Source organism: Watersipora subatra, chromosome 5 (assembly GCF_963576615.1).
Source record: "Watersipora subatra chromosome 5, tzWatSuba1.1, whole genome shotgun sequence".
Taxonomy (NCBI): domain Eukaryota; kingdom Metazoa; phylum Bryozoa; class Gymnolaemata; order Cheilostomatida; family Watersiporidae; genus Watersipora; species Watersipora subatra.
In genome coordinates, this window is record NC_088712.1 from 53,766,867 (window position 1) to 53,782,199 (window position 15,333).

A 15,333-nucleotide genomic window follows, 5' to 3' on the forward strand; every position below is an offset into this window, starting at 1 on the left:
GCTGATAGTGTCATTCATTCTTTAAATATCTACTAATATCTTGTTTGTTGCTTACGAAAACATAGTTTCATGGCACATAGTTTTCATAGTTACAATGTTGAAGTGAATTCTTTAAATTAATGGCAGATAAAGAAGGGTTAAATGATTAGCTGTCCAAACTAGCCTGATAACAGGTCCAGTAGAATTAGATTTTCACTGATCAACATCCAATTTGGAGAAGAGCAGACAACTCTGGCACAATAACAGTCTATATACAGTACTAGCCGAACGTCCGGCATTCCACAGGTATTAAAAAACAGTGGCAGCTTTCCATTGCCTTGCACATTACCAAGGACTTATTTGAGTATGCTACTATCCTATCCAATATTGCTAAACTTACAAATGAAAGCCCTGAGAGAAAGCTTTGGTGACATTGCGTAACGTGAAGTGTTATACATATTTTAACAACGTAATGGTTCATATTGCATTGTGATTCCTTTGCATCTTGCGTAGCTTAGTTGGTTAGTTAACTGCCTGCTAATTGGGAGGTTCTGAGATAGAATCCAGCCGGATGCATATCTTTCATTCAAAGAATTTAATAGCTATTGCTGGAAAGACCGAACGACAGGCTAAGATATATTCTAATGAATGCATGTGTTGTACGGGTTTAAAAAGTGATTATTTTTGTGCAATTCATACTGTACTGGCTGCATCACCTGCTACAGCTTTATATTGATTGCAATAGTCTTGCTGCCCATGTGACTTTAAGCATGTTTCTGATGGCCAGCAGTTCTAGTGTAATGCTAGCGAAAATGTTCCGTGTGAAGCCATGAAAGATTGGCATGTGTATGTGCCTACTGTTCCATAGTATAGCCAGTTGGATGGACAGTGTAGTGTATTGCATAAATGCGTGTCTGCAGATCTGGAGGTTTTAAGTTCAAATTCAGTGCACAACAGATTCTTAAACACACGGACAAAAGACGGACACAGATTTATATTTACATATACATAATTTTCATTCGTCTGTCCAGGTATAGCATTAAAGTTTTAAGAATTAAAACTGTGCTTCGTACTGGATTGGAAGTCGCCACCTTTAGTTCTGGAGGCGGCGAGCTTACCTAATGTATGTAATTTCATTCAATGTATTAATTGTGGTCATACTCATTACATCGGTTAAAATACTCTTATAAGTGCTTGAGGTTATTAACTAGCACGCTGGATCATTATGCCTAAGATTTATTAAGCTAGATTCTGACCTGGCTCTCACTATTGTAACAATTTTACTACGTTACCAGGTGAGCAAGATAATTATAGGATGAAGTGAAAAATTAATGAAAGTAAATTAAACGATAGAATTTAATATTGAGATTGTTTATTAGTTGTATCAAATTATACATGTTGTCTCACATGTTTATCGCTTACCCTTGTGTCAGTTTAGTGGCTCAACTGAGATCTGTTGGTTGGTTTACAGCTAACTCGACCTTGATCATTTTTGTTGACCGACCAAGAACCTGTTTAGCATGAATCACCACTTATGTCTATTCACCAACTTGCTCAAATATTTTTCATGGATTATGTTACCTTACTGCTGTATTGAAGCACGGCATATACAACCTTTGAAGCTTTACACTTTAGATTGGCTTCAAAAGCTCTTAGTTGTTTTTAATTTTTTTTTCAAAGTTTGTAAAGTTACATTTATTTGGTTATTTCATCAGTTAGCAACTATTAATTAACATGAGATTTATAAACAAAATTTAGTGGTTGCAACCAACTGGGTGAAAGTTGAAGCTCTTTTAGTACCTGTCAATGATCTTGCATTAAAATATCAGCAAAATGGATGCCAAAAAAGAAGAGAATTTAAACAATGTACACGACTTATTGGACCCGCAAAGACATCTGGTACATTAAAAAACTTCAACCAAAAAATACATTAACCAGCAAGTCAAAAATTCACAAAAAGACGAGATGATTACACGTAGACAGGTCTGTCAGTCTCTACCAAAAATAACATAAAGTCATTCACCGCTTTTAACCTGTGCATTTATTTGACATTCTCATACAACTTCTCTCAGATACCTACATCCTACAACATGAGAAACATACACTGAGCGTCTAAACATCTTTACATGTCAACAGAGACATCTAGAAAGAGAACAGCTTTAACGACTCTGTCTCGCTCTCTCTCTTTTGACTGTTGAGACTTGCAATTTTGGTTATTAAAACTCAGTTGTTTGAAACTGAACTTAAGTTAGTATGGACAGCTGTTTGCGTGGGTGTGTGAATTTTTATTTTTAACCTTTTGTATGATTATTATTATTGCCTTAAAATTATGTTATTTTGTATAGTTAACATATTGAACGTGTAACAATAAAGCTGTATCGTTTGGTGGTAAATATTGATATAACTTATAGCTCAGCACTTTCGTTAGTGTCTGAACCAACACTAATCAATTAGTTCATGTAAGCTAAAAAAGCAATAAAACTAATCATAGTTTAAATAAAATAACAAAGAAAATTCAACACTGAAGTGTTGTGGAAGTCGGCGCTGACTAGCCACTTGCAAGTGGGTTCTGCGTACAAGTTGTCTTATACCGAATGAGTAATAGCTCTCATGCACAACTATAATTGTTGCAAGCAAGGTGTTGGGTGAATAATGGCTCTTTATTTACACAAGCTCTATAAGCCTGAAAAGATAGAACAATTAGATACAATTCACTACAATCAAGCGTAATGCTGAAATGAGTTTATAACAAATACTCAAACAGTTACACTTGTAAATATAAGAATGTTAAGATATATATGTTACAAAAATATACAAAGCTGCACAAAGGTAGATTAATGTTACCACGCTATTCTTAATGAAGATTAAGAACGTAATTCTCACTCCTTAGTTCTGTCATTCGTAGTCTGTATTGCTTGCTCTGTGCTCTTTGTTCTCTCTCACTAAGGTATTTTCTCTTGTTGCATATCCTTACCCCTCCTGCTTAACACTGGAGCACCTTTGCTTATATAGCAAGGGCTTAGTCTTAATCTATGGGCTTTCTGGGCAGGCTGGCTTTTGGGCTAATCCGAGAATAGTTGAACACTTATGATAATTAAAGAAAGCTCAACTCAGTAAATTCATCACAGATGTACGAGTATGCAGAATAATTGTGTATGACATGATTCCTAAAAAAACGCATAACAATCAGGGATCACCATAAGACGTTGACGAGCGGAGTGTAGTCTCACTTAGGGAGTTGTTTACTCTTACTAGCTAGTTGATAGTTTCCTATCGTGTTCATATACGGTAATAAGCAATGCATCGTATATACCTGTACATTGCACTTTTGTTTTTGTTTCTATTTGTGTTCGTCTACAGCGCGCTGTACGTGAAGTAAAATTACAGACTAATAATGTATCTTATGCATCTATGGTTTGTTACGTTTATTTAGACACGAATTAATTTTGCACTATGTATTGCGTGTCTATATTTGGTTAAATTCTAAAGGGGGTTTCTGACGCTTAGTCTACGGCCAGTTTTCTTGTTATTTTTTTAGTCAACATCCCCCTCGATTTTGTGGACCGTTTCAAATGGTGCCTATCGCAACGTTACTTTTAGCATTTAGAATGGCTAAATGTCGACTATTTTTACATAATATTTTTGAAAATGCTCTCAACTCACGACTGACTCCCTGATAAACCTTTTCATGCTTAAGCGAGATGCACTGGAGCATTTGCGCACTAGGAGAGACTCATTACACGCATTTGTGACTTGCATTACAGCTGTTTTATAAGGTTTTGACATTGTTTTTTTTTGTTACTTATCTTGAATAGACCATGTTCCATCATTAGATTCCGAGGTTGTCGTAGCCTATTACAGGCTGCTTTGTTTTTTGCAGGATTTAAAGGGGTCTGCTTTTTGTTCAAGCCCTTTGCAATCTTTTTGGCTGATTCAGGTTTTCCCATAGTAGTTTCTCAATGCTGTCATTTTCCTTACATGTTATAACTGTATATAAAAGCAGTCATTCTCAGTTTGCATGCTATTTTAATGGCCCCCAAATACAGAATATGGTACCTAGTTAGGTGAAAAACAAACTTGTAACACTCAGATAAATCCTAAAGCAATTTGAAGTACAACACTACTTAGAAGTTGAGCTTTGAAAAAATATTTACTTTATAACATAAAAACATGTAAATTTAAAGAATGTCCGATCTAGCAATGCATTGAAATGTTCTATCCTTGATGAATTATAAAGGTAGATATATATCATCAAATGATTACAGAAATACGATATATCTGATTCTGCAATAATCTGTCTGTATGACTGTACTGTACATATACTATAAACGATAGTGTTGCATTTTAGTACATTTTTTATTAACTCTATTATGACATCATATACTTTTTGAAACAACTAGTACCCATATTTATTTTCAATATAAAACTGACACCAGTGTCAAATACATAATTTCGCGTCAAAGCACTGCTATGTATTTATAAATTGAGGCTTTTGGAGGGGCCCTTTTTGTTGAGATTCATGACTATAAACAATGTGCAATGCTATACTACATGTGCAATGCTAAGTTGGAGTTACATACTCATGTATTACTGTTCGTTATTTTATCCATGCTAAAGTGACCTAGTTGACTTGATACCCTATTGGTTACTTTTTACTGCTTTTGTTTCCTTCATTCTCAAAAATTGTTTCTGAAGTACAGATCGCAAAAATAAAACATCTCTAAAGAACATTTATTTCTCAGCTACTAGAACTGTTACCACTACGGCTAAAATACTACTTCTGGAGCAATAGAACCCGGTGAGACCATTGCATTATTAATCTTACACAGTTTTGAGTTAAGCAGGTAAAACTGGACACACTAACAGCCAACCTTCCACTATGACTACATCAACAGGTTATGGTCCCAGTCCTAGTGTATTACACTCACAAAGACTGTATTTTAATGGAGACATTAACTCATATGATATCTGGGAAACCAGATTCTTGGCACATCTGTATACAGACGGTTCCCTACTTACGAAAATTCGAGTTACGAACAACGGTACATACGAACAGGTCTACGTGTAGGCACTACTCAGAAGCACCACCCAGCATCCACCTTTCTCTGCCCAGTTCGTTGCAGTGCATAGGTGCGTGAACGTTCTCCAGTGTGCAAAGAACTTTTTTATTTGTACTGTACGTATTGTAAAGGGATTTGCCGGCTTTTACTTGGCACGATCTAGACTAATAAATAAAGAGAAGAGAGTGCATGTAGTTTCATGCGGCTTTTAATTAGCGAAGGAAATTTCAATAGCCGAGGAGCGTACGGCTGTTTGCTCTGCTCAACTAAATGAGCGCACTCCTGTATATACAATAATATCAACTGTTCCGGCTAACGGTAAATGGTAAGAACACCGGCTAACAATGTGAATAAATTGGACCGCTAGCGTGTTGGTATGACAACAATATAAGTGACGATAAGTGATAGTGTTATGACGGTATATCAGATATAACAATAGCATAACAAGTGAAACAATGATATAATAAACGGACAACATATACAAAAAAATAAGACAACAACGATAAGTGATAGCATAACGATTAAAACAACAATATAATAAAAAGGACAAGACATACAATAAATAAGAAATGCATTGTCATGGCCCGGCGTCTACCAAAGTATTATCTCCATTTTATTAATTTTTTTTAGTGCAAACCAATACAGGTTACATATACAAGCCTTAAATATACTTATATAAACCTTCAATATACTTATATAGGCCTTAAACATAAATTGTAATACAAAATATAGCACTGAAGCAACTTACGAACAAATTCACCTTACGAACAATCGTTCGGAACGTAACTTGTTCGTAGGACAACGAATGTGTGCATATCACCATTCTACCGAAGGAAGATGATGTAGACGAGCACACAGACTGCAAAACACAACAAAACAGCATACGCTCAACTAGTCCAATACCTTGATGAACGCTCACTACAGCTTATCATGCGGGATGCTGCTGATAATGGAAGCGAAGCGCTCAAAATCCTTCGCAGTCACTACGTGTCAACCGAAAAACCGCGAGTACTAACCCTCTACGAAAACCTTACTACCATTCAAATGACAGAGTTTGAGGACATTACCGGATACTTGATCCGTGCAGAAAACTATGCTACAGGACTGAGGTCAGCTAATGAGACAATCAGCGACAACCTAGTAAAAGCAATGATTCTGAAAGGTTTACCCACTTCATATCAACCATTCTTTGTGGTACATACACAGCTGGATAAGACCCAAACATTCAGTGAATTCAAGTCTGCACTCACAAACTTTGACCAGCAGCAACAAAGGCAAGAATCAACAACAGCTATGACTGCCAGTGCACGAGGACACCAAAGAAACCAGCGACCTGCTAAAACACACAAACAAACATCCTCAAATCCACACTCAAACAAACCACGAAACTTCCAAAGCCGAATTTGTCAGGCATGTGGAAAAAAAACATTCAGCCTCGCAATGTTACTCTAGAGACAAACTCAAATGCGAATACTGCCACCTCAAAGGACATGCTGAAATTGTTTGCTACAAGAAAAGGAGGGAACAAATCCAAGTTTCCACTTCAAACACTGCTCATGAGGCAAATTCCTTCACATTCAAGGTTGATACCTGCAAAGCAATCAACTCACTGTCTGACAACTACAAATTCAAACTGATGGTCGACTGCGGAGCGACTAGCCACGTTATCAATGACAAGGACACTTTCATTGACTACGATGAATCCTTCCAACCAACAAAACACTTTATTGAAATGGCAGATGGTCACCAATCAAATGAGATCGTTAAAGCTAGAGGAACAGCACAATTCACAGTTCTTGACAGTGAACAGAAAGGACGGAAGATCTTGCCAAAAGATGCATTATATGCTCCTAGCTTCCCACAAAGTCTCTTCTCAATTCGTGCAGCAACGACAAATGGTGCACAAGTCACATTCACAACAAAAAACAACAAACTGACATCGGAGACCACAGAGTTCCCTATTATCACCCATGGTCGGCTCTTCTTTTTCCACACTGTAGACGAGAGCTCAGATACTGCCAGTATTACAAGATCACTTGATGAATGGCACAGAATTCTAGGACACCCCAACTGCGAGGACATTATGAAACTCCAGGATGTGACAGAAGGAATGCAGATAAGACCAGTGACGAACAAAAAATCGTGCACCACATGCTTGGAAACAAAAATCACTAAACAGCCACACAATCAAGACCTACCGGCTGCACCAGCCACAGAACCACTCCAAAGAGTTCACTTCGACCTTTGTGGGCCGATCAGTCCACCGTCAAGAAAAGGTCACAAGTACACAATAAACTTTATTGATGAATACTCCAGCCTTATGCACATCTACCCACTCCGTAACAAAAATGACGCAACAACTGCTATAAAACAGTACATTGCAGATGTTGCCATAGTAGGCAAAGTGCTGGAGCTACACACTGATTGTGAAAGAGAGTATGTTGGTGAACACTTCACAACATTGAGAAAAAACAGCATAAAACACAACCACGGCTCCCTATTCCTCGTACCAAAATGGAAAAGTTGAACAAGCTTGGAGAACGCTCATGGAGAATTCCAGAGCCATGTTTAAAGAAACAAACATATCTAAAACAATGTGGCCATATTCATTGAGACATGCACAGTACATCTGGAACAGGTCCTACCAATGTCGCACAAAGTTGACAGCTTTTGAATTCATGAAGGGCCAGAAACCGGACATGCGTAAAATACACCAATTTGGATCGGACTGTACTTACTACACGGAGGGCCACAAGCAAAAACTACAAGACCGAGGCTCACCCGGTAAATACCTCGGACTTGTCCCTCGGAGTCAGAGTTTTTGTGTTCTTACAGCAACAGGAAAAGTGGTGACAACCCGTAACGTAATGATCCATCAACAAGATGAGCAAGACATAGTCCTACAAGCCAACTTACAACGAAGAGGCAAACCCAGTCCAAAGAGATAAGAGCTCTGATGAACAAACAGTCCACGAAGATACGGCCATCACAAGACAAGAACCTGCCGAAACAAAATCAAACAAAGGCAGATGTGGAGCGAAAAACTCCACGCCACAAGAACCTGCTGAAAACCAGGCAAACAGACCTATAAGGTCAAAGAACAAACCAAAATATTTGGCAGACTACGCTTTCAGCAGTGGCGAAGTGACAATCGATTACGCCCTCAGAGCAGTCTACAATGTACCCCACACCTACAAGGATGCCATAGAATCAGCTGAAAAACAGACTGGCAAAAGGCAATGGACACTGAAATTGCCACTCTAGAGGAAAACTCTACATGGACATTGGAGTCCCTGCCATCAGACAGACCTGAAACAAAAGGCAGATGGATCTATGCATTGAAACAGGGTACCACACCAGGTGAAATCAAATACAAAACCAGATATGTAGCCAAAGGCTATTCCCAAACACAAGCCTGGACTATGACACGACTTATGTAAACAGTACTTATGAAAACAGTATGGAATGGCCGACTGCAAACCAGCTACCACACCAGCAGAAAAGGATCTGCAACTACAAAGAGAAAATGATACTACTCAAACAGATTTTTCCTACCGACAGGCAGTGGGTAGCTTGATATACCTGACCACAGCCACACGGCCAGACATAGCCTGGACAGTGTCAAGACTCTCACAATTTCTTGACCGTTACGGACCAGCTCATGTTGCGACGATGAAACGCCTTCTGAGATATCTACAAGGAACAAAGCACTACAAACTGAAATATAGCCCAGGTAACAGTCAACTTGTAGGATACTGTGATTCTGACTGGGCGGGTGATGCTGAAACCCGCCGGTCCACATCCGGCTATCTGTTCAAGATGGGCAGCGCTCCGATAAGCTGGAGATCTAAGAAACAAACAACTGTAGCGCTATCATCTTGTGAAGCGGAATTCATGGCTCTAGCTGAGGGCACAAAGGAGATGATATACTTGAGAGCCTTTTGCAACGAAATCGGACTCCCACAGCCTCCGAAAACAACCATGTATTGTGATAACCAAAGCGCCATGGTACTCATGACCAAACGGCCTGGACAAATGAACAGAACAAAACACATCAACGTGAGATACAACTTCATCAAAGAGAGAGATCATGTCAACTACTGCTACATTCCTATTGATGACAATGCTGCAGACATTCTCACAAAATCTGTCGGACGAGTTCGACACCAACACCTGCTGAAGTATATAAACATTGACATTGAGGGGGAGTGTTGAGATTCATGACTATAAACAATGTGCAATGCTATACTACATGTGCAATGCTAAATTGGAGTTACATACTGATGTATTACTGTTCGTTATTTTATCCGTGCTAAAGTGACCTAGTTGACTTGATACCCCATCGGTTACTTTTTACTGCTTTTGTTTCCTTCGTTCTCAAAAATTGTTTCTGAAGTACATCGCAAAAATCAAATATCTCCAAAGAACATTTATTTCTCAGCTACTAGAACTGTTACCACTACGGCTAAAATACTACTTCTAGAGCGATAGAACCCGGTAAGACCATTCCATTATTAATCTTACACAGCTTTGAGTTAACCAGGTAAAACTGGACACACTAATAGCCAAGCTTCCACTATGACTACATCAACACTTATGCCATCAATAATAACCCATTCTACAGTTTTATTGGTGTGTGAGAGTATTATTTAATTTGTGGTGTACATACTTTAAACACTTGTAATTAGTTTTGGAGAAATTTCCTCAGAAGCTGTTAGAGGTGAGACTACACTGTGGGTGTGCAATGGGTTTTCACTGTATTGCAGGTATGCACGCCAAGCATTGCTGAAATAGCTACATGCTGTTCAATGATAAAAAGAGACCTGTTGGTTCGGCTGGTGCTCATACCAACGCTCATTCGACAGCTTCCAAGTATGGCTTGGAGATCGACTGGTAGCACTAATCAGGAGTTATTGTCCAACTTAAAAAGTATGCAGTTAACAGGCAGTATCAAAATACTAGAAGCTTTAGGTGCAGCGGTAAATATTGTTTATATCGAAAGTTGAAATATCTTTAATTTTAGTTTTGGGAATCGCTGCCTTTTCTTTACTCAAGGGATATTTTTATTTTATGTTAAAATATGGTTTTTACTGATTTTTAGTTATAAAACTCAATTAGTGCTTTAAATTACATACATTGTATATCGTGTGAGCTCATTTTTTAATATTTTATTTTATTAATTCCAATCAATTTAGTTCTAAGCTTTTATTAAATACATTGCTTCTTATCATAAAACCGGTACTCTAAGTGGCTCTGGAGAATCTCATAGCATCACTGAGAGCTTATTGACTGACTGACTGTTACCTACAAGCTCTTTCTCCCTCCACATTTTAAATAACTACTTGTAGTTTTTTGTCACTCACCATCATTTCATTTCGTTAGTCCTCTTTAAAGCATTTTTCACACATATTTATTGAACTTTGCTTAGTGTTAATTAAACCTTTTTACCCAGCTATTTATATTTAATTAACCAAGACTGGCCTTTAAAATTGTCAGTGAAAGTTTTTATAAAATCCATGTGTGAGTGATTTACGAAAATTATTATCTTTTTACAGTTTGAGAGGTGCTACACTGCTCAGAACATAATTATCTCTTTAGATTAAAACAATATTTTTAAATGTGCAGGTAGACTCCAGGGGAAAAGCTCGATGCTAAAATTACCTATATCTTGTCTTTAAAAGTGGAGTTCCAAAGCGTAGACACTATTTTAAACATTTAAGGTTGATTTTTTGCAACAAGTTTTCATTGTATTGTTGAGTTACAAACATACAACAGGAAAATTGTGTGGAGAATTGACTTTACCATATCTAAAATTATGTTGCCACGTCATAGTTCAACTTTTTCAAAAAATGTGACTGCCAGCCTTTCACCTGTTGGTTCTTTTAATTTGCTTACGTGAAATATTTGCTTACGTGAAATATTTGCTAGATTTTAATCTAACACCAAAATTACTCTTTCATGGTTGCCATTTATTGCACTGAATTAAAATTTAGAGCACTCTATTGTTACTAGAGTTGTGAAACAATGTTAACTTGTCACATTATTTTTCACTAAAATTGTTTGATGAAATTTTTTCATTGAACTAGCATTTGTTCCTAGCATTTATCATTTGTAGATTCCTCAGACGAAGTTTGATACATTATGCATGATATTCTGTGTACCTTTCACGCTTTTTCAACATATGGTTTTGGTTCACTGTAGAAAATGGAGTTTTAAAAAATCAAAGGGTTATAGATGCTATGCTTCGTGTTGACCGTGGCCACTTTACCGATAGAGATAAATATGTGGACGCCCCGCAGCCCATTGGATATAAAGCTACAATCAGCGCACCTCACATGGTCAGTGGATTATGCAATATGTAGTTGCCTTCTCTCTAATGCATCTACTAGTTGTTTTATTTCAACTAAATTTTGGACAATAACATTATTAACACTTTGGAGCTTGGGAGATAATTGGGTAACGGTGCATCTTAGGTCGGTACAACGCGCATACAAGGCATGCGCGTTGGAAATTATTAATATTTTAATAATATTAATGTGTAATAATAATAATAATAATACTAGTAGTAATAACATTATATTATTATTCAATATTCTATTTATAGTCTATTAATAAAACAGGTCTAAAACATTACACAAAGTATTCTATTTATTTTCTATTGATTGTTGTATGCGCGTTGTATCCGCAATGTTTGTGCTTTGCAAGTGCCTTGTATGTGCGTTGCGCATGTGTTGTATGCGCGTTGTACCGACCTAAGATGCACCGTTACCAATAATTGCCTACTTTGGCTTTGTTGTTTTTACGCTTGGTTCACGTAAGATTACGAGATTCTGGTCACTTTGCTCCTGCGTTTTCATTATAATTCCAAAGTTTCAATTTGATTAGACGATTAGTTTTAAATATATAGTCAAAATATCGAGGGGTTATCGACTGAGAAATCAAAAATTGCTGCTGACAGGAAATCAGTTTATAATAACACACTGACTGAAATTCTTGATAATGGAGGATCAACACTAGACGAAGCTAAAAAAAAGCTTCTGCTCACCAACAAGAGCTTTACACTAAAATTGTTTTATTTTCTATCCATAAGAAATATACTCACAGTCGATGGAATGTTGTTAACACAATCTAGGATCAAGAGACCTGCTTGTATATACAAGACTAGGCTTCAAAGTGTTAAGTAAAGCTTTTAACTATTTTTGGCTTATGTATTGTTATGTGAATTATTCCCTTGTAGCATGCGCATGCACTGGAGTTGTTGGCCGATCAACTTGTAGAAGGAAACCGGGTTTTGGATGTCGGATCTGGCACTGGCTATCTGACTGCTTGCATGAGTATTATGGTAGGCGGACCACCGAACAGACGGATTGTTGGACTTTGTTTATACTAAACTCGCCCTGTTTCTTGCACGCATCCTTTAAAATAGCTAATTAGCATTACATCGGCATACAAATTTTTCCATAGGTAGGTGACAAAGGCAAAGTAGTCGGAATAGATCATATTGAAGGAATAGTCAAAGATTCTTTAAACAATGTAGCCCGAGACCCTCAGCTTCAGGTGAGCATAACAAGTGAGATTTGTCACGCTCTCCCAGTTCATTATATGTCAACTTAGTCTTCTTTTACTGCTGCTGAACTACACACATATTCCCTTATTTCCTTTCATCTAATTACAGGCCCTGATTGATAGCGGCAGGATGGAGTTGCTTGTTGGTGATGGTAGGCTCGGGTACCCTCCTGCCGCCCCTTACAACGCGATACATGTTGGAGCTGCTGCAGCCACCATACCTCAGGCTGTGAGCCTACTTAATCTATACATCTTTGCTTTTGATGTTGTCTGGAGAGCCTGTGTAACTACATCAGAAGTCGTTACAGTATATTACGGTTGTGACAAATTGTGATGCTGCTGTCTCTGGTTCTATTGCACTTTGCAGCTTTTCACATAGACTCTTCTGAAAACAATGGAGCTAAATTTGGTCTAATCATGTATAAATCGTAGGGCTAGTAAGTCTTTTTACGCATAAATTGAAAACATCATCCTTTGGCATGTAATCATTTTAATGGTTCTAATATTTGAAATGAGTGATATCTGCTGGAGTTATTGGCACATGTGTTTCTTATCAATGCCTGACGTTGATGTTTACAGTTTTTAAATGAAGATCCACGTGTAAGGCGTGTAACTTAGGCTACAAAGCTTAATTTCACTCAGTCTAATTCCTATGACCTAAAAAGTAAGGTTAGGCCAATTTTTTAGAGGACTAATTAAACGGTTGACAACTCTGTCAAGTGTCTAAACATATTTAATGGCTTGCAGCTGACAAGTCAACTAGCCCCTGGTGGCAGGATGATTATCCCCCATGGGCCACAAGGAGGCCATCAAGAGCTGCTACAAATCGATAAAAAACAAGATGGCACTCTTACTCAGAAGTCTCTCATGGGTGTCATCTATGTGCCTCTGACAGACAGCGAAAAACAGTGGCCTAAGGCAAGGTCTGTACTTTTAAGGTTACACTTGCCACCAATTTCATGCTTTTCAGCTTGTATCATTTACAAAAAACTCCAGTGCTAGGTAGTCATGTAATAACAGTCTGTGTTTGCTGATAGTGTCTGTTTGTAGCATTGTTTGAAGGGATTCCAACATACGGCCGTTTTTTTAACTCTTCGTTTTTGAGCTATTAAGAGCTTGTAATCACATTTTCACATATTCTGAACTTACCACACAGCAGAGTAAGACATGGTGAACCTTTTGATACCAAATAACTGTAATGTGAATTTTGTTGCAAGTCAACCTTAGTAGCCAGTGAGCCAACTCTTTTCCTTGCAAGTTGTCGAAAACTTCTGTACATCATGTGTGTGGGTGGTTTATTCATGGCTGTCTTTCCTTGATTTTAGGTCAGACTTATAGATACTACTTCCCTGGATGTCTACAGTGGCAGTTACAATTTGGAGTTACCTGGTAACATTTTAGGATTCTCTTACACATTTGCTGCAGTCCTGCTGATTATCTTAATTTAATGTATTGCATGCCAGAATTTTAAATTATCAATGGTTTTTTGCACAAAGTTATTATATGCGCTTCTTTTAAACTATCCTTTATTGATGAAATGTTTCAACCTGATATATTTTAATATTTTATAATTTATACCCATGCATCAGAAGATTCTTAGTTTCGACAAATAAAAAGTGAATAAGGGAGGTTCATTGACATTGTTCAGTCTTCAATGGTGTAAATAATATAAAATGTATGTATTTACAAATAATATCAAGATGTGTATAAAAAGTGAGAACGCATCAAGATAAATACATAAATATAAAAATGTAAATATTTATATACCAATTGTTAGCAAACAAAACTGCAGCCTATTGTAATGTGATACAGCAGCTGCCTTGTTGCTGAGTATTTCACTTGCAGCTACTGGTCCATTTCGACTAGAAAATTTGGCTAGAAAATGGATGCGGAGTGGATATGCTTCACATGTAAAACCTTTTGCTCGAGTTGATGAGTATGAAAAATAACATTCCAGTCGAAGCTGGCTCAGTCAGCAGGTAAACACCTAACTATACCCTGCATGCCTACTCGAGGCTTGTCCCAGACTATGATTCTTCCTTTGTCTGTGTTGGCGGCAAGACGTTGATTGTCGGGGGTAAAAGTACAGCTACAAACAAAATAAAATGACTGTTATTTGAGAAGAGAAATTTTTGAACGAGAGAAAATAAACACTAAAAACACACTATTTTCCGCAATGTTCTTTTTTTATCATTTTGTAGTACCAGTAAGTATGTCACATGTTGTGTAGTGCTGCAGCAGTGCTGCATGTAAATAGGTGCAATTCATTTGACGGCAATAACAGCAGAAATCTTAATGTTATTTGCATCTGATTGGTTAATTCAAGTAGGTGACAAGGGATGCCTACTCTATATTTTTGCCAAGACCATAAGTTCTAATAGCCAACCCATTTTAATTTTATAACCTTATGAATGCAAATTTTGCAACTAGAATTCTCTGTAAAATCCTAGTTGTACAACAACGCTTAGCTTAGAAAAGATTTTGATGTGAAGAGGATGCAATTAGGAACATAATTATAGATGTGGTGTGCCACATTGATGCTTTACAAGTACCGCACTGCTTGGCTCGTGTTGCGCAATGAGTTACCCTGCTTGCGTCATCAGTCCAAAATAGAAATATAGCAAAAAAATGAGCAACAATATCGATGACCATTCATGAATAGATTTTCAAATGTTTAGCATTTTTATTAATGTAACGAGTATGGCGTAACCATGCCGGCTGAGATGCT

At 37.5% G+C, this 15,333-nt stretch overlaps 3 protein-coding genes across 6 annotated transcripts in view; 2 read left to right on the forward strand and 1 right to left on the reverse strand.

The window, feature by feature from the left end:
- The first annotated feature begins 8,504 nt into the window (after positions 1 to 8,504).
- LOC137397469 (uncharacterized) lies at positions 8,505 to 9,254 on the forward strand. The gene has a single exon (XM_068083758.1). The coding sequence runs from the start codon at positions 8,505 to 8,507 to the stop codon at positions 9,252 to 9,254; it is 750 nt and encodes a 249-aa protein (XP_067939859.1).
- A 551-nt stretch (positions 9,255 to 9,805) lies between these two features.
- On the forward strand, positions 9,806 to 14,243 carry LOC137397637 (protein-L-isoaspartate(D-aspartate) O-methyltransferase-like). Its single transcript, XM_068083935.1, has 7 exons — positions 9,806 to 9,968; positions 11,241 to 11,377; positions 12,277 to 12,381; positions 12,504 to 12,596; positions 12,715 to 12,834; positions 13,353 to 13,528; positions 13,931 to 14,243. Exons 1-7 carry the CDS (start codon positions 9,848 to 9,850, stop codon positions 13,941 to 13,943), a joined length of 765 nt encoding a protein of 254 aa, XP_067940036.1. The 5' UTR covers positions 9,806 to 9,847; the 3' UTR covers positions 13,944 to 14,243.
- A 26-nt stretch (positions 14,244 to 14,269) lies between these two features.
- LOC137397634 (lysosomal-trafficking regulator-like) overlaps positions 14,270 to 15,333 on the reverse strand; it is a 44,283-nt gene continuing 43,219 nt past the window's right edge. For all 4 annotated transcript variants that reach the window (XM_068083932.1, XM_068083933.1, XM_068083931.1 and 1 more), the window contains one exon: positions 14,270 to 14,694. In XM_068083932.1, the coding sequence (XP_067940033.1) occupies positions 14,574 to 14,694 (121 nt within the window). In that variant the 3' untranslated portion in view covers positions 14,270 to 14,573. The remainder of the gene's footprint in view (positions 14,695 to 15,333) is intronic.